The sequence below is a fragment of the Oreochromis niloticus genome, linkage group LG3 (genome assembly GCF_001858045.2).
Source record: "Oreochromis niloticus isolate F11D_XX linkage group LG3, O_niloticus_UMD_NMBU, whole genome shotgun sequence".
NCBI lineage: Eukaryota > Metazoa > Chordata > Actinopteri > Cichliformes > Cichlidae > Oreochromis > Oreochromis niloticus.
This window is the reverse complement of record NC_031967.2, coordinates 73,409,701-73,430,234: the sequence shown is the minus strand read 5'-3', so window position 1 is coordinate 73,430,234 and position 20,534 is coordinate 73,409,701. Positions and strand designations below refer to the sequence as shown.

The following is a 20,534-nucleotide window of genomic DNA, read 5'->3' as shown; positions in this document are numbered from 1 at the left end:
TTAGGGCACTCATATACCCTCCGCATTGGCCACCATTAAGGCACACAAAGCTGCTGCAGTATTCTCCCAAATGATATCACCACTCAGACAATACTACCACAGAAGCTGATATAGAAAGAGAAGAAGTCAAAACCAGATGCAAGAACTTTGCTTTGATTGTACACTTGTGTCTTCAATCAAGCTACAGCAGCTACAGTGCAAATTAATCCAGTTACACAAATCGACTGGTGGTGTGTCCCAGCAGTTGCAACATCATTTTTTGGTATATATCACGATATGTCTCACGATAACGTCTAAAAGCAAACATTCTTTTTACCCAGATAGTGCCTAAAATTGCACTGGGATACTCATTCAAATCGACCATTTAATATTTTTTTCTACTTTGATTACAAAAAACCTGAATGAATTGAAATGTTTTTTTGTGTGTGTGTGTGTTTTTAAAAAAATATATTTTTAACCATCAGATGCACACAGAGGTTTTTCAGAAATGACCGTACTGTCACAGTAAGTCTCTTTCTGTGGTCAACACTAGACCTTTAACAAACAAAAGATTATAGCAACAAAAAAGTATATCAAGCAATAATTCACAAGGCAAAATAAAAAAAAAAACTGAAAGGTGCTCTTTTGTGCTTATAACATGTAAAAATTGAAAATAAAAAAATGTGATGACCTCAAATGGCAGAAACAAAAGTCGAGATGGTAACTCTAAAAACAACAGACTAAGAACAATCACAGGTATCACAGCTGGTTTATTTAACGTTCTCATTCCTAGCATTCGTTTCGATGTCTCAATATGGGATGCGCCTCCCTGCATATTCCCCAGAAGCATTTATCTCATTCCGCCATCCTGATTGGCTGGTGATCGCACCGACCATGTTGGGCAGAGCCAACCACAGATGAAGATGAAATCTTCATAACCATACCTGCTGTCTGTCAGGATTTGTGTCGTGGATGAGAGAAGGAGGACCCAAACGCTGGACTCACAGGTAGGTAGGTGAAGGTTGGTGTTTATTGCCGATGGAGTGAACAAACAGACAGAGGTAGGCAATGGCTGGCTGGCTGGACGACTGGCTGAATGACTGAAGGACTGACTGAAAGGCTGACTGACTGAACGCGGGCGGAAACGACAACACAACCTCACGAGAACATCAATGACACGACAGAGAAGTGGTAAAACTGAGGAACTTAAATACACAGACTGGATGATGACGATAATTGGACACAGACGAATACACAGCTGAACATAATGAAACAGGAAATGGCAGGAGTGGTGAAAAGAGAAGATGAACTGAAAACGCTGGGTCACCGACCCAGGAACCCTGACACTGTCCAGCTGCCATATGACATATTAATGCCAAATCAATTTATAAATCAAATCAATTTCATCTACCATTTTCTTCTGCCATCCTTTAGGATTATTAAAAATTAATTTTCACTTCATCCTCTTAGATGAGTTATGGATGAAAAAAAACAAATAACAAAATCCAAACAAAAACACACAAGCAGTCTAGGGATTTGATGCAGCCAAGGGGCAAAACAGAGGAGATGTATCAGTTCAGGGTGCCAGCCAGGCCATGGCACAAGACAGATGAGGTAAAATCAATCAGGGTGTTGACCAGGGAACCAGAGGAAGAGAAAAGGCAACCTTGGAGCCAGAATGCATGACTAGACATGGCCTTTCCAGACCACAATGAAGGAGGCGATAGAACATCTCAGGTGGCCTAGCCGGAGGTTACATCAGAAGGGGAGAAAATGGAATCCTTAAGGAGGCCGATGTGGATGAAAATCCTCAGGTGACACAGACAGAGGCCGGCAGCAGAGACAGCAGAGACACCTTCTGGTGCTGGCAGAGACAGAGAACTTCAGGGGATCAGCAACAAAGGAGGCTCTCTAAAGGCCAGTGTCAGCAGCAGAAAATTAAACACTCAGACTCAGGAACACAAAAAAGTCTTTCGGTCCTGCTGGTGCTCAGAAAATAACATGAAGCTGAACATCTTAAAACAAAAGAACTCATATTGGACTTCAGGAGGCACAGACATCATAGGTGACGCCTTGCACCCCGTCCACCACCTGTTTGACCGGCTGCCCTCTGGTCGACACCTCAGGTCAATCAGGTCCCACACCTCCAGACTCACTAACAGCTTCTTTCCCATTCGGACAGTTAACAAACACGATCCCACACCTCCCAGTGCTGCCAACCCACCTCATGAGCCATGGTCTGAGTAACCCTCATCACTCAGGCCACTCACATAAAAGTCTGTACCCAGACACAGAAGTGTTTTTGCACTACTTCCTCTCTATTGTATTGTATATGTTCCTCTTGACTGCATATATTTTTTCTGTTTGCCATTTATTCTTGATGTCTTTACTTTTTTTTTTACTCCTGCACAGTTGCCGTGGAAATCTCATAATTTCATTGTACATGTAGAATGACAATAAGAGGCTATTCTATTCTATTCTATTCTATTCTATTCTAAACTTTCAGAAACCAAAGTCTCTATTTTCTTTATCTCTATCTTCTGGCTTGGAGAGAGCACAAGAGGAAAAATTATTTCACCCCTGAAGATTGCTTGAAGCCAGTACTGGTGAAACCATAAATTACGGAAATTAGTGGAAAGGAGTTCAGACAGTAACTCACAAGGTAAAACTCAAAAGTAGGTTTATTGCTGTCAGAAACATTTTATTATAAGATGAGACACAGGGCAGTGAGTTTAAGGCGTTTAATCACTTGCAAAGGAGCAACATCATATCGACTAAAAGTCTATGCTTGCTGTGGCAGTTTCAACAAGCCTTTTGGACACATCTCCTCTCCAATACACATTTATTCTGGGAACAGATATGTGTCAAAATAAATCTGTTTACAGTTACACAGTGAACTAGAACAGAAATCTAATAGTACTTGAATAACAGATAGCAGAGAGTAAGACATAACATAGACTGAGAAGGACAGACAGAGAAAGATGCTTGTCCTCAGCCTACTCTACAAGAGTGTTGCATAAATTAGTTTTCTATCAATTGCTGAACTAGTGGATTACAGCTGAAAACTCATAATACAAAAATAAATCATTGCTACACAGAAACTAGTAACTAAAGACAAGGCGCTATACAAATCAGGTAACCAGGGAGATGGGAAACACCAGGGAACACAACTGAACAGAATCTGACTAATGAGAAAAGAGCAGTTGGATCCAATGCACTAATCATCCTCTCCCTGTTTCAGTGACACTGGGACTTGGAGGAAGGCAGGTCACTGAGCTGAGGATACAACAGCAGAAAAGCTCCCACAAGTACATGAAAACACTAATTGTAAATAAACGTACATTTGTTGGGCAGCATTGTGTCTTCCAGGTTCTTTTGTTGCAAACAGGAAGTGAGTAATACTGACCATAGGACAAAGACATACCAACTTGACACAGACAGAAGGCAATGATAGACTAAACACAAGGGATGCTCTGGACAAAAGACCAGACTAGGACACAAAAGGGAACTTACATAGTTAAACAAGAAACGATGAACTAAAAATATACATAACAAAACTCAGAAGTACTAGGAAATACTGGGAGCAAACCATACAGATCATGTACTTAAAAAATCTCTTAAATGCAAAAGAAAGAATCAACAGCAAAACTCAAAGACCATGAAAATATCATCTTCAAGAAACTGAATACTGTTTTTATGGTGTTTTTTCACAGATCCACTTAAAAGAAGTTGAACATGAGCGATCATTCCAAGACTTCTTCATATCAGTTCTGACGTGTACACAGTCCTCTTCACCCCAGTGTGAACTTCCACCACCATTATCAGGTTGATCTTCTTCCCAGTTCCCAGCAGGTCTGTGACAACATTATGTTATTATTAGTAAGAAAAAAATTAAGACACTTGGTGTGGGTGTGGGGGTTTGTCAGCCAGATTTTCCGTCAACAGCCTTGATATACACTGTGTACATTAGGATTGCAAAATTTCACACAAAAAAGTAGAAGACAACCGACAAATGGTGTTTTTTGGTTGGGGGGTGGGTTTCAGGACATGGTGTTAAACAAGCCTACACAAAGTACACAGTTGGCCAAACACTGTCCAGATTGCAAAGATATCATGACTGGACTATAAAAAGTTGTTTTTCTCCCATGTGGCCAAAACAAGTCATTATCATACATCTTTAAACTTTTAGCTTTGCAGTTTGGCTTAGCCCACTGATATATAAGCTTAACAGTGTGGTTATATCTGCATGTATCTATGGATCTAACAAATATCTTTCGGAAATGTTTAAAAGGTAAACTGAACCAAAGTGAAGACTTACATCAGAGTCAGTGGAGTTCCATCTAGCCATTTCCATGTTCCCTCCTGTTCTTTGTCATTCAAACCAATCCAAGCTTCTGTTGTGGCAATATTTGAGAGGGCAGTCTGTTTAAAATAGAATTTTTTTTTTTTTTTTAGTTGTAAATTACAATTTATGTCTTCGCAGTTTTTCCCAGTTTTATCAAAGCATATCTTTTAAAAAGCCCAAACCAGCACCAGATTTTTGTAATTTGCTTTACATATTTCTTCTGCAACATTTTTCCTCATTGCTTAACATATATTTCCCAACAGCTCATACAGCAAAATACTCTCATTCATTTCTCATGATTTTTTAAAATATTTTGTTTGCCTTTCAAAACTGAATAATGCATTGCAACCAAATCTGTTGTTAAGGTTTTCTGTCACTGTTCATACTGTTGTATGTATTGTTCGTTTGTGTCTGTAAATTAACATTCAGATGCTGAATTTAAGAGCAGGTTTTAAAATCTGTTAAATGTTTTTAACAGATTTAACATGATAGCCAAACGTGGAAAAAATACACAACATGGCAGGAACAATAATATGTAGATTATCAGAAACAAAAGTCATGTACTGTTGAAACAAAACATAATGCAAAAAAACAAAACAGTGCTACAAATCATCAAACTTTCTGTCAGTCCTGCCCCTTAGCTAGAGATGCTTATACACATTTGAATCATTGGACTTCCTGTCACCTTATCCCCTAGTGGTGTGTGGATCGATATTGAAATATCGATTCCTCCGACACCAGTTATTTATGTTCTAGAATTGATTCTCATTTTAAAATATCGATATTTTAGTAATTTGGGGTAAATTTGTAGTTTTGTAGTTTTGTAGTCTCAGCCCCTTGGCGTGTGCACACACAACAATGGCTGAGCGTAAACGGAGACATGTGTGACGTAACTTCAAAAGAACAAAACTTAGTTAGGCAATAGCTGGGTAATATGAAAAGAAACAAAACTTTTTTTCTGAGGAACTTTCAGTTCCCTATCACAAACCAAAAGTAAAGAGAAACAAGGTAATTAGATATGGATACCAGATAGGATACAATTATATAGGAGATTCTTTGTCTTGATACCTATATAATCATAAAGCTGTTGTATTTTCAAGAGCAATACACCTCAAATGATAGAAATAGATGACAAGGGGATATAAAAATAAAATTTGTTCAGGTTTAATAGTTTTTCTCAGTAATTTGCTAACATTTGCTAACGCTAAAAAAGAACAATAAACGTCTCTTACAAGTTTGATGCCTAAGAAATGGGTTTGAAAAAATGTAAGTACATCTTGAGTGTACGAATGCCACACACAAGCGTGGTTGAATTGTTGCCCATATCAAAGGTTGCAGCTATTCCCATAAAGCAAGATATCATTTATCCCAGCACTACATGTGCAATTTTTGTTATTCTACCAAGTTCTTTTCTGCTTAAGAAACTTTTAATCCCTAAAATATGATCTTTCCTGCAAGCAGGTTTTCACCTCATGTGACCTCTTCGGGAATAAGATGCTTTGTGAATAACTCTCAAGAGTTAGGCTTTAAAAAATCTGAGAAAAGATCAGACAATTTTTCAGAAATTCATGACTGAATTTACTCTTAATTACTCTTAATCACAGGAAATTTGGGGAATATGCACCAGAACTCAACAAAGTTGCGCATTTTGCAAAAAACTGGGTGATGAAACTATCACATAGTTGTGATGCAGAGACAGGAGACTGCAATTTGGCCTCACCCTATCATGTCACATGACCCCTTTTAACATCTTGGCTCATGTGATGAGGACATGATGAATAATAGGTCAACGACCCTCTTAGGGACCACTCCCACTAGAGCTTAAAATCTGGGACTCTCCACCATTTGGTCTTTGAACTGAAGAAGCTTCTAAGATAACAAGTGAAACATCTTCAAGAAGCCCAGTCACTTTTCTTTCCAAGCTCCTTAGATAATACTGGACAGAGAAAAAGTCTGTAGAATAAATCATGAGCAAAAAACATCATTAGTTGCAGTAGTAGTTCAGATTTTGTCTAATTCCAAATTTAGAGGCTAGAGATTTGTGCTTTTAGCTCTTACAGAAGGTCTCTGACCACTTTTGACCAGCAGATGTAAAAAAAAAAAGAAAAAAAAATCAAATAATCTCTGAACCTTACTTTGTACAAAGGCACAACTTGATGACAAAATAAAATGATAAGCCTGTCATCATTCATATCAACTTGTGCATCCAAGCAAAGCTTCCTGTAACTGCACAGGGGATTCAGACGCCTCATAAATGACCACGACAATTTAAGATCATCTATAGTAGTTAATTTTGGAATTCTTTTGAGAAGTGTTTTGTGTTTATTTTTCTCTTAAGAAAAATTATTATATGAGTGTGGATTGAAACATTTTATACAGAACATTGACACTGATCTAGCTCTGACTTGGTGTTGACTTCCCTGTTATATCACTTCCTGGTACAAAACACAGTGATGTTTTGTGTGGCTTGTTAATGATTAGAAAGAAGCTCAGACCAAGAACACCAGTAGCAATGTACAGCACGTGCAGCCCTGTCGTAAGCTTGCCAGTGAACATTTAAATGATTCAGAGAAGACTTGGGAGAAATTGCTGTGGTCAGATAAAACCAAATTTGAGCTTATTCGTAGGAAGAGAAATGCCAAGTATGACCCAAAGAACACAATCCTCACAGTCAATAGCTGGACACATTAAGCTTTGGGCTGTTTTCCTAATGACTTCACTGCATTCAGGGTCCAATGAACACGGTCATGTACTGTACAGTATTGAATGAGAACCTTCTTCAATCAGCCAGAACACTGAAGATGGGTTTCCCAGCATGGCAATGACCCAAAACATACCACCAAGACAACAAAAGAAAGGCTAAAGAAGAAGCACATTAAGGTCATGGACTGGACTAGCCAGTCCCCAGACCTCAGTCCTATAGAAAATCTGTGGAGGGAGCTGGAGTTTGGAGTTAACAAGCCTCAGTCAAGAAACCTAAAGGATTTAGTTTCTGCACAGAGGAGTGGGCCAAAATTCCTCCTGAGCTATGTGCAAACTTCATGACCAAATACAAGAAACATCTTACTTGTTCTGTTTCCCAACAAGGTTTTCACCACCAAATACTCAAATACTTATTTCACTTATTGACATGTAAAACTTTCATCTAACGTTTCTTCATTGTTGGTTTATTTCTGTCTCTCTCTATTAAATTAAAATACCATAAAAATTAGAGTGTCATTTCTTTCTAAGTGAGCAAACTTACAAATTTGCCAGGGGATCAAATAATTGTTTCCCCCACTGTATGTTCTGTGATATAATATAGATAAAAAGAAAAATATAAATGAACATACATGTCTGTTTTTTCGTATTTTGTATGAACAAAGCAAACAAGCATCATGGGCCTGGCTAGTCACCATCATGGAAAAACAGAAATATAATAATAATAATAATAATAATAACAATAATAATAATAATAATAATAACAAATAAAACTCAATGTAAAACAATGTATTAAAATCCAAAAAATTCAACTAAAGCAAAAATCAAATCTTCAAATACTAGAATAATAATAACCACTTAAAGCACTTACATTTTTGCTGTCCAGGCGTTTGATAAACATTTGAGGCAGTCTTCACTGACATAAATTAAAGATGCACGTTTTTAGCTACAACAAATTACCTCATCATGATAGAATAGAACAGCCATGTTACAATCAAAGCTAAAACTGCAAAGCAATTATAACTAGAAAATGCATTTTCTGAAGAAACTGCAGTGTGAATGCTGATAGCTGAATGTTTTGAGCTGAAATGAAATAACTGTTGAATGTCAAGTTAAAAATGTTGAATGAGCTGAAAAATAAAGAATTTTCCACCTGAAAACAAAAGTGCAGAACTGTTGAAAGCTGACGTTCACACAGAAGAAGTTGAAAAGTAGCTGAACATGTTTAAAATGTAAATTTGAAAAAGCTGAGTAATGACAAAAGAAAATTCAGAGTCAGAAAACATAAAACATAAAAAGTGGGGTCATTCCTGCTGTTGAGACAAACTCCTGACTAAAAAATGTGTCTCTATGGGTCAGTTAGAAGGTACTCCCTTCACTTGGATCCACACAGTTCAAAAGTTTTACATCTCTGAGCTTTGAAAGACACACTGTTAGAATGAGAACATCAATGGCTACGTTTTGAGGGTAAAATGAGTAACGGAATACATGTATCGCCGTTACATATTTAAAATACAAAATATGAGTAACTGTATTCCATTACAGTTACCGTTTAAAAAGGTGGTATTCAGAATACAGTTAGTTTATTGAAATAAAGGGATTACACGGTGGTCTTTTCCTGTTTCATATGTTAGGCTATGCCCTCTCTATTTTTGGTAATTCCACGCCGGTGGAAACCCAAACAAAACACGCATTAAGAGGCTCAAATGCCTGTGTCTCAATCTCGCGTCTCATAATGACGTGAAGAAATATTTTAAAAAATGATTTAATATGAAGGCAATAGGCAGAGTGTTACAGGCATAGCCCTAAAGAATGTAGCCTCATGGGCAGTGTAGTCCGTGCTGCAGGGAGAATGGACTGCCATACCCGTTATGTGTCTGTGAGGGCGAGGGAGGGAGAAAAAGGAGAGTGGAACAGTACGAGTTGTCACCGAGCAGAAACGGGAGCTGGAAGCATGTAAATATAATAATAACCACTGCAGCCAAAAAGAGTGCCTGACGAGCCCAGTTGTAAGTAAGCTATTAAGACTCGACTGTACACTGTGTTCGTGTTTTCCTCCGGAAAAAATAAGTTCCGTTGGAGCAGCCTTTCAACGCCTCTCTCTGTCTCTCGCTAGCAAAGTTGACCCAGACAACAAAGTAAAGCTAGTTTTCGACACGGAACCCGACGTACTAGCCAGAGGTCCCTTTACGGTTTTAGCCTTTACAGTCAGAGCCGCGGACCTGTTTTATATACGTGCGGAAGAGTTTTCTATATGAGATCGCTGCAAAAAGTGCCTAATGTCCATTCTACTGTTACTCATTTATATTAAGATTTAAAAATCTAGTTGGTATTGGTATGGCGAATAACCTTCAGTAGTAGTAGTAAGTCACACAGCAATAGTACATTCATGTAGTTGTAAAAAAGCATGATAATATATTAAGTAATCCAAAGTATTCAGAATACGTTACTCTCATTGAGTAACGTAACGGAATACGTTACAAAATACATTTTGGGGCATGTATTCTGTAATCTGTAGTGGAATACATTTTAAAAGTAACCTTCCCAACACTGAAAATGATTGCTGTAGAGCAAACACTGTGCACACAGCAGCAGTTGAAAGAGAAGTTTTTAAGATTAATCTTGGCACAGTAGCTGTGTCCAAATTCATGGGCTGCATCCTCCTGAGGACCCGGCCTTCGCGGTCTACGTGGGCCGGGTCCTCAGAAGGTCGGGTAGTCCGGAAGTAAACGGCTGTGAAATTGGATGGTCTAGCCTTCTGATTAACGTCACCGCTGTCTCGGTGGAGTTTAATAAACTTGGCCGTCTGCTCCTTGCTATTTAAAATATAACAGGACACTGGCGTAAATTCTCGACCGTCTCATACTTCTGTTTAATCAGTTTTCTGTTTGACGTTTATTCAGTGGTGTAAAAACCAAGGAGGAACCCACCCGGGGGATTAATAAAGTTTTATTTTATCTAATCTAATCTAATAACTTTAATCTCAGCCAAACCGATTTACTCACAAACAAATAAAACACTGAAAAAAGCCAAACAATAACATTTTTAGGTTGTCTAAGTGACTTATATATTACGTTTAACCCGAGTAGCGAAAGTCGGCGGTGATCTGAAAATGATGTGCCGGGAGTTGTGCCGTTCTCGGCGGCTTCAGTGACCCTCGAGCTATCGGCTAGCTATCGAGCTGGTGGGTAACAGACGTCTCCAAAAACGTCGAAGCACTTTTGCAAATATGTGATATCTTGATAAACTGAGCAGATATTTGAAGTTTACACACCCACATTCTCGCCTGAAAATATGTTAAAAGTTTATTTTGTGACCCAGAAGGATTAATAACAGTAATTTTAAAACTTAGTAGCGGCCGCCATTGCCGGCCGCCAAACTGCAGTTTGGCTGGGCCACGCTATGAATTCTGGGATATGGTGGGCCACGAAGGACACACCCGACCCGTCCTTCAAATTCGGGGAAAAGGAGGACGCATTTGTCGGCTGCATTTGGAGGAGTCTACGAATTTGGACAGCCTTCGGCGCGTCGCTGTGACGTAATCGGTTTACAAATGCGGCCTCAGGAGGATGCAGCCCATGAATTTGGACACAGCTAGTGACAGACAGAGCTCCTTAGGCAGGCAGGTGTGAGCCTGGTTGCTATAGCGACTCCAGCCAGTGGCACCAGACACATACACATATACACACACACAGACATGCACCTCTCTTCTGCTGCTTTAAATAAAGAGAAAAGTGACCTTGAAACAAATGCTTCTCAAGAAAAAACTACAACTTGTATTGACAAAATTCTTTCACCGTGAGTGCCAGCAATGTCCTGTCTACAGAATTCTCAGTTTTTATGCCTGTTGAGTTTGGTATATGGACGTGGTGACAGTGTAAAGACAGCCTGTACTTCTGTTTTTCAGATGAATTTTAAGAGCCATTTTAACGTTGGACTCTATGGAAGAGTTGCAGGGAGGAGGCTGTGCATTGGTGACATTTATGAAAGAACTATAAAGAACTATGAAAGAACTATTACAATAACAATAACACTGGATGAAAGAGGGCAACGATGGCTACGTTTTGAGGGTAAAATGTTAGCTGTAGACCGCATGCTGTGGACACAGCAGCAGTTAGAAGATTTTAAGATTAATTTTTTCCCTGCTCCCACTCTATGGTGGCCATTTAGAAGTCGGCCATCTTGGATACAACTTTTGTTTTTCAATAGGAAGAGAGCCATGTGACACATCAAACTTATTGGTAATGTCACAAGAAAAACAATGGTGTGCTTGGTTTCAACGTAACTTTATTCTTTCATGAGTTATTTACAAGTTTCTCTTTGTTCACAGCCATTGACATGTCGAAGAGGTTAACACGTGAGAAGCGGATCGAAATCGTGTTGATATCTGGTGAACGCAGTAACCGGGTCATTACAGCAGATTTCAATGCAAGACACCCTACGAGACCACCCATCTTCCATGCTACAGCCAGCAAACTGCTTGCTAAGTTTCGTGAAACTGGTTCAGTGTTGGATTTGCCAAAATGTGGACGCAAGAAAACTGTCACAAATGAAGAAACATCAGTGGCTGTCCTAGCTTCATTCAGCAAGAGCCCACAGTGTAGCACTCGCCGCATGTCACTCGAGAGTGGCATTAGTGGAACATCCCTTCGGCGGATATTAGCTACTCACAAATGGCACCCTTACAAACTCCAGCTACTGCAGCATCTCAGTGAGGATGACCCAGATCGGCGCACGGAATTTGCGGAATGGGCAAAACAAAAACTGGAACAGGACCCTCAGTTCACGCAGAAGATTTTGTTCAGTGATGAGGCAAACTTTTATGTGAATGGTGAAGTTAACAAACAAAACCACCGCTATTGGTCTGACACTAACCCACATTGGATGGATCCCTCCAAGACTGTTGGAACAACAAAAGTGATGGTTTGGTGAGGTATATGGGGTACAACGATAGTGGGTCCATTCTTCATCAATGGAAACCTCAAGGCCACTGGATATTTGAAATTGCTACATGATGATGTGTTTCCCTCTTTATGCACTGAAGCTGGCACGTTCCCTGAGTTTTTCCAGCAAGATGGTGCACCAGCACATTATGGGTGCCAGGTCCGAGCATTCCTAGATGAACAGTTTCCTGGAAAGTGGATTGGTCGTCGTGGGCCAGTTGAATGGCCCCCAAGGTCTCCCGATCTGACCCCCTTAGACTTTTATCTTTGGGGTCATCTGAAGGCAATTGTCTATGGTGTGAAGATACGAGATGTGCAGCACCTGAAACTACGAATACTGGATGCCTGTGCTGGCATTTCTCCTGCGGTGTTGCTATCAGTGTGTGAAGAGTGGGAGAAGAGGGTTGCAATGACAATCCAACACAATGGGCAGCACATTGAACACATTTTATAAGTGGTCAGAAACTTGTAAATAACTCATCAAAGAACAGTGTTGGGAAGGTTACTTTTAAAATGTATTCCATTACAGAATACTGAATACATGCCCCAAAATGTATTCTGTAACGTATTCCGTTACGTTACTCAATGAGAGTAACGTATTCTGAATACTTTGGATTACTTAATATATTATCATGCTGTTTACAACTACGTGAATGTACTATTGCTGTGATTTATTACTGATACTGAAGGTCCGTGGCTCCGAACCGTAGTAAAGGGACCTGTGGCTAATACGGTGGGTTCCGTGTCGGGCTGGTAGCCGAAAACTAGCTTTACTTTGTTGTCTGGGTCAACTGTGCTTGCCAGAGACAGAGAAAGGCGTTGAAAGACTGCTCCAACGGAACTTATTTTTTCCGGAGGAAAACACGAACACAGTGTACAGTTCAGTCTTAATAGCTTACTTACAAATGGGCTCATCAGGCACTCTTCTTGGCTGCAGTGGTTATTATTATATTTACATGCTTCCAGCTCCCGTTTTTGCTCCGTGACAGCTCGGACTTTTCCTTTCTCTCCCTCCCTCGCTCACAGACACATAACATGTATGGCAGTCCATTCTCGCTGCGGCACGGACTACACTGCCCATGAGGCTACATTCTTTAGGGCCATGCCTGTAGCATTCTGCCTTTTAGCTTAGCACAACAACAACAACAAAAAAGCGCTCTCTCACCCAGGAAACACGCAGAGAGAGAGCGCGTCACCCTGTAACCATGGCAACCGTAACGCTGCCGCCTGGAACAACAGAACGTAGCTGTCAAACAAACCCAAACAGTCCTGACCCGCGACAATATGAAACAGGGAAGTACCGCCGTGTAATCCATTTATTTCAACAAAGTAACTGTATTCTTAATACCACCTTTTTAAACGGTAACTGTAACGGAATACAGTTACTCATATTTTGTATTCTAAATACGTAACGGCGGTACATGTATTCCGTGACTCCCCAACACTGTCAAAGAATAAAGTTATGTTGAAACCAAGCACACCATTGTTTTTCTTGTGACATTACCAATAAGTTTGATGTGTCACATGGCCCTCTTCCTATTGAAAAAACAAAAGTTGTATCCAAGATGGCCGACTTCTAAATGGCCACCATGGTCACCACCCATCTTGAGGAGTTTGCCCCCTCACCAGTGTTGGGAAGGTTACTTTTAAAATGTATTCCATTACAGAATACTGAATACATGCCCCAAAATGTATTCTGTAACGTATTCCGTTACGTTACTCAATGAGAGTAACGTATTCTGAATACTTTGGATTACTTAATATATTATCGTGCTGTTTACAACTACGTGAATGTACTATTGCTGTGATTTATTACTGATACTGAAGGTCCGCGGCTCCGAACCGTAGTAAAGGGACCTCTGGCTAATACGGTGGGTTCCGTGTCGGGCTGGTAGCCGAAAACTAGCTTTACTTTGTTGTCTGGGTCAACTTTGCTTGCCAGAGACAGAGAAAGGCTGCTCCAACGGAACTTATTTATACGAACACAGTGTACAGTTCAGTCTTAATAGCTTACTTACAAATGGGCTCGTCAGGCACTCTTCTTGGCTGCGGTGGTTATTATTATATTTACATGCTTCCAGCTCCCGTTTTTGCTCCGTGACAGCTCGGACTTTTCCTTTCTCTCCCTCCCTCGCTCACAGACACATAACGTGTATGGCAGTCCATTCTCGCTGCAGCACGGACTACACTGCCCATGATGCTACATTCTTTAGGGCCATGCCTGTAGCATTCTGCCTTTTAGCTTAGCACAACAACAACAACAAAAAAGCGCTCTCTCACCCAGGAAACACGCAGAGAGAGAGCGCGTCAGCATGTAATCATGGCAACCGTAATGCTGCCGCCTGGAACAACATTACGTAGCTGTCAAAGAAACCCAAACAGTCCTGACCCGCGACAATATGAAACAGGGAAGTACCGCCGTGTAATCCATTTATTTCAACAAAGTAACTGTATTCTGAATACCACCTTTTTAAACGGTAACTGTAACGGAATACAGTTACTCATATTTTGTATTTTAAATACGTAACGGCGGTACATGTATTCCGTTACTCCCCAACACTGCCCCTCACATATACTAATGTGCCACAAACAGGACTTTAATATCACCAACCATTCCCATTTTATTACGGTGTATCCATATAAATGGCCCACCCTGTAGTTAGAGTACAAAAAAACGTACGGAATAGATAATAATATTTATAAAGAAAATAGAATAAAGATTTGGAGAACAATACCGTGGATGCTTAATCAGCATCCACACTAATTATATCATCTTCAAGAAGCTGAATATCAGTTTCATGGTGTTTTTTCGCAGATCCACTTAAATGAAGCTGAACATGAAAGATCATTCCAAGACTTCTTCGTATCAGTTTTGACATGAACACAGTCCTCTTCACCCAAATATGAAATTCCGCCACCACTATCAGGTTGATTTTTTCCCCATTTCCCACCACATCTGTGAAAACAACATTATGCTATTATTAGTAAGAAAACTTTTTGACATTTGGAGTGGGTGTGTGGGGTTTTGTAAGCCAACTTTTCCATCAGGAGCTTTGATGGGAGCTTTGATAAATAAGCTGTAAATTATGATTGCAAAATTTCAGATAACCAACAAATTTATTTTTTTTCACGACGTGGTAGTTGTTGAAGGAGCCTACACAAAGTATACAGTTAGTCAAACACAGTCAAACCTGCAGAGATATCATGTCGTGACTATAATAACGTTTTCCCCCAATGTGGCCAAAACAAATGATCTTACATCACACATCTTTAAGCTTTTGGATTTGCAGTTTGGCTTAACCCACTGACATGTAAGCTCAACAATGTGGATACAGCTGCATATATTTATAGATTTAACAAATATCTTTTGGAAAGTTAATAAAAGTAATAAACTGAACCAAACTGAAGACTTCCATCAAACTCAATGGAGTTCCATCTACCCATTTCCATGTTCCCTCCTGTTCTCTATCGTTTAAACCAATCCAAGCTTCTGTTGTGGCAATATTTGTAAGGGCAGTCTGTTTAACATAAAAACCATTTTATTATAGTTTAAAAGCACAATTTTAGTCCGTGCAGTTTATCCCAGTGTTATAAAAACACGCCCTTTAAATATCCCAAACTAACAGCACTGAAGATATATTTCCCAACAGGATCAGAATCGCTTTATTGACCAAGTATGTGCACACATACAAGGAATTAGCTTTTGGCTATTTCTTTGATCTCAATGTACATGACAGAATAAACAGACAATACTGACAAAATGACATCAACACAATACAGACAATAACAACACATATAGAACATTTATGGTGCAAGAGTGCAAAGATGTTGGAATACAATTATGGAATAAATAAGGGATGGATAACTAGTTAATATTTAACTAGTGTCACATTGTGTCTGTACTTATATATAAGTACAGATACAATGTGAGTGCCCTAAGTATTCATCAGAGTGACGGCCTGTGGAAACTGTACAGATGTCTCATACAGTGATGGATGAGCAGAGAACAGACAGATAATGGAAATGGATCAACAGCTTCTCGGGTAGGTTGAACTTCGTGAGCTGACACAGGAAGTACATCCCCTGCTGGGCCCTTTTGATTATAATGTATACAGTGGGAGACCACTTGTGGATCCCAGAAACCTGAAGGTTTCCACAGCAGACACAGTGCTATGAATAAGTTGAGGGGGGAATAATGGAGATGGGCTCTGCTTGAAGTCCACAGTCTTCTCTAGAGTTTTGAGCATATAGGTTGTTCTGACTGTGCTGCAGTCAGAACAACCTATAAATACAGGCATGTGGTTGAACACGCATGTAGATGTGTTTAACCACATGTCTGCATGCAGGCTCATCACCGTCCTTGATGAGTCCAATGTCATGTCATCTGCAAACTTTACGATTCTAACAGGCAGGTCTTTGAGGTTTTAATCCATTTCTTAGCTTCATTCTTAGCTTAGGTTCACTGTTAACCGAGATGACAGCACAAAGGACTCAGGCAAGAAAAGGGAAGGTGTGTGCTTTATGGTTAACTCTTTTTGATCTATGGGTGTGTACATTACAATACACACTGCCCTCACTCACCTGGAAAAAGGGAATACACATGCAAGAACGCTCTTCATCTACTACAGCTCGGCATTTAACAACATCATCACCTCAAAACTTGCCTCGAAGCTCATCGACCTTGGGCTGGGAACCCCTATCTGCAGATGGATTCTGAACTTCCTCACAAACAGGCTCCAGGTGATGAGAGTTGGTAAGCACACTTCCTCATCACTCATCCTAAACACAGGAATGTCACAGGGATGTGTGCTTAGCCCACTCCTATATTCCCTGTTCACACATGACTGTGTCGCCAAAGAGAGGTCCAACACCATTATCAAGGTTGCGGATGACGCAACCATCATAGGCCTCTTCATCACAGACAACGATGAGACAGCCTATAAAGAGGAGGTGAGGGCGCTGTATAATTCGTGCCTGGATAATAACCTGTCTCTCAATGTCAGCAAAACAAGGGAAATGATAGTGGACTACCGGAAGCGACCAGTCAGGGAATACCAGCCCATCCACATCAATGGTGTCAAGGTTGAAAGGGTCAGCAACTTCAAATTCCTTGGAGTCAACATCACCGAGGATCTCTCCTGGACGCTTCACACAGACACTGGTATCAGGAAAGCTCACCAGCGACTCTACTTCGTAAGACGGCTGAGGAAGTCTGGCATGAACGCCAACGTCATCTCAAAGTTTTAGAGGAGTGCGATCGAGAGCCTGGTCAAGTTACTTGAAAAAAGTATTTAGTTACTAATTACTTATTACTTCTTAAAAAGTAATCCCGTTTGTAGCCCAGCTAGAAAAAAAAGAGCAGTGGAAAGTAATTTTTGGGTGTATGACTTAAACAATTTAGTCATTTTTTTTTTTTTTTTTTGTTTAAAGGAAGATGTGGACAAATAAGATTATTTGTTGTTGTGTAACTTGGCCAATCAGCAATGAGCTACCAGCGACCCTTGCTGTTGACCTTGATCACATGACTTTCCGTAGTTGCCATTTCGTTCCTGTTCATGTAATGCCATGTGCCCAACAAACTAATGTTACCGAATCCAAATTGCTAGGAGTTGCAAGCGAGTCTGCCGCAGGTTTTTTTTGGTCGTTCAGAATTTCACCCTGTTCATCGATTTGTAAGAAAAGTGGGAAAAACCTAATTTGTTAAGGAGAAAATGTCAAAGGTAACAGGAAAGTCCGCTAGCCGCTAAGCTAACAGCTAGAGCTCACGCTAGCAGAATTAAATGTGTTTGTGTGTGTGTGAAATGGCTAGCGACTGTGACCGTTTTACATTTAAGGGAAAAAAAGGAAAGAAACAAAAACAAAAGAAATGTTACTAATCATTTTTTATGTATTAAATGTTACTTCTACTAAAGTTGTTAGGTGTGTAACAATACAGTTCAATTGTAAGCCAAATGTTGTATTTTCAGTGGTGTTCGTTGAGTTGTTTATAATGTGCAAGTCTGGTAAGCTACTGTGAGTTGCCAAACGCAGCGGCAGTGTTAACTCTAGAAGCTTTTTTTTTGTGAACATTGTCAACCCTTCAGGTTGATAAAGTTGTAGCTCACATAAGATTATATAATGCTGCAGTGATTTATTTCGTTGTGCAACAGAGCTAGTTGAACTAAGATAAATGTTACACTGATACTTATTGCTCATTCTGAATGTTTTAAGTAAGTGTGGCTGTTTCACAACAGTGTATGTGACTATATGGACCTGTGACCTGTATATAGGTCAGGCTTTTTTCGTTATCTGGTAAAAGGATGACTCGACAGACGAACAAAGTCTAAAGCAAGCCTCCATCGAGGACCAGCGATTCCACAGTTCCAGTTAACTGGATGGCGAGCCAACCCAAAATGGGATTTGCTGAGGTTTTATTGAAGTCAAAGCTTCGTTCCCATTGAAGCTTCAGATACCTGCAGGACTACGAATTTTCTTCCTTCATCGGAGTGTGGTAGGACAAACGTTAAACAAACTGAATGGGCCCCAACGATCTGTCAGTTACCAAACATTCACTCATACATTTGACTCAGAGCAAGCTGTATGCGTGCACTTTTATTTAGTTCATTTAGTTTTATTTAGTTTTAGTTAAATCGTTTTATTAGTTTTAATCTTTTAACTTTATCCACATTGCATTAAGCAAACATTAAATTATATGTAACAGTCTTTGACTTGAAGAAATTGTTTAACACTAAAACCTGTTTTCTGCGTATTCCAGCATATAAAATAAAATTCTGTTTTGTGTTTACGCTCACTCTTTCAAATAGATGCAAGTAAAACACAGCAAAAAAAATAAATAAATAAATAAATAAAAAAAATCAAAGAATAAGTGGCACTGGAAGTGGCACTTTTACTCTTAAATCTATTGTCACCTGTTTAGCAGGAGTGGGGCGGGTGGAGGTTTGCCCGGTGCCACAGCAGTCATGTCAGTGGGGGGATTCGGGGGTTTCTGTGTAAATTTCACATTCACGTGGCAGCATGCTAGTTGCTTGCTCAGATTTGAAATTTAATCTTTCACTGTAGAAAGACGTTTTCTTCCCACACAGTGTACAGCAGACGCAAATGTTTTTGTCACTTTTCATGGAATAAAACTCAAAGTAATGTCAGTACTTCCAAGCTTTAAAGACTGCACAGTCATACTCTCTCCTGCACTCCATATTATCCATTGTTGATCTACACGTCTGTTGCTGCCACGGACGTCACACGCGCTTAGGTCATCGTCATGAGACGTCATGAGTGTGTGAATGTGTGCGTGAATGGGTGGATGACTGGATGTGTAAAGCGCTTTGGGGTCCTTAGGGACTAGTAAAGCGCTATACAAATACAGACCATTTACCATGAGACGCTCTCACAAACAAACTCACAACTGTTTAGTAACGCAGAAACGTCATTCAGGACATTTATCTCCAGTGGTGCATCCCTAAAGCACACAACATCATTAAGGACCAGAGCCACCCAGCACGCCAGCTGTTCTCCCTGTTACCATTTGGCAGACGTTACAGGAGTCTGACTGCAGGACTACAAGACTTAAAAACACTTTTTACCACCAAGCCATTCGACACCTCAACCACAACACTTAAACACACACACACCACACTTCACAGGATGCACACAAAAAACTGTCCTACAGCTGCTCAAATACATTCTACACTCTGCACTGTTCACTTCACTTTATCAGTATTAAAAAATAAATAAAAATAAAAAATAAAAACTCATACTCTGTGCAATACTGCACTAATTGCCACTTTTAATCTTGTACTGCTCAAATTTGTACTGCTGCTCACTCCTGCCACTTATGTGCAGTGTACAATTTGAAGTTCTAATTCCCCCACGTACCTCAATACATGTCACTTTCTCTCTCTCTTTCTCTTATGTCTCTATGTAAATTTAGTGCTCAAGATTTCTTTATTTATACATGTTTATATTTACATATATACATAATAGTCTGTTATACTGTTTTATACTGCTGAGAGACTTGTGTTCTGCTCGTCAAACACATTTCATTACAATGTTGACCCTAACTTGCATATGACAAATAAAGCTGAAACTGAAACTGAAAGCATGGGTAAAAGTCATTTACAAAGTTATGAGTTAAAATTTCAATATTCATTTACAAACACAACAACACACACATACATAAACACTGTACCTGATCCTCTGGGCTGTCAATAACCACAAGATCTGCTCCTCTGTCTCTGCAGTCCTTTCTGGCTTCATCCCAGGAAGCAGACCTTTCAGAGAGGAGATAGCAGCTACAGCTGAATTTGCTCCATCCTGCAGGGCATGTTTTATCTGGAAATATAAAAAAAATAAATAAATAATTAACAAATTCCTGGGGCCTATTTTTCTGGCCACCAAAGTAATAAAATAGTCAATTTACCAGGACAAAGGACACGACGGAGGAGAGCTGCTGTTAACAAGTGTGGCTTTTAACTGTACTTAATTATCAGGGTGGTTAGTTAGTTGCATCATCAGAGAACAGCAGGATTGTTATCCTGACGTAGGACTGTTAAAGCTAGTCGAGTCTACAC

General features: G+C 39.8%; 1 protein-coding gene across 2 annotated transcripts in view; it reads right to left on the bottom strand.

Moving 5' to 3' along the window:
* Window positions 1–3,637: 3,637 nt before the first annotated feature.
* LOC102077404 (C-type lectin domain family 10 member A-like) overlaps window positions 3,638–20,534 on the bottom strand; it is a 42,663-nt gene continuing 25,766 nt past the window's right edge. The window contains exons 3-5 of one of the 2 annotated variants that reach the window (XM_025906131.1): window positions 20,153–20,295; window positions 4,298–4,401; window positions 3,638–3,833 (exon numbers count right to left, since the gene is read on the bottom strand). In XM_025906131.1, the coding sequence (XP_025761916.1) occupies window positions 3,674–3,833; window positions 4,298–4,401; window positions 20,153–20,295 (407 nt within the window). In that variant the 3' untranslated portion in view covers window positions 3,638–3,673. The remainder of the gene's footprint in view (window positions 3,834–4,297; window positions 4,402–20,152; window positions 20,296–20,534) is intronic. The other variant, XR_003219550.1, reaches the window with a different exon arrangement.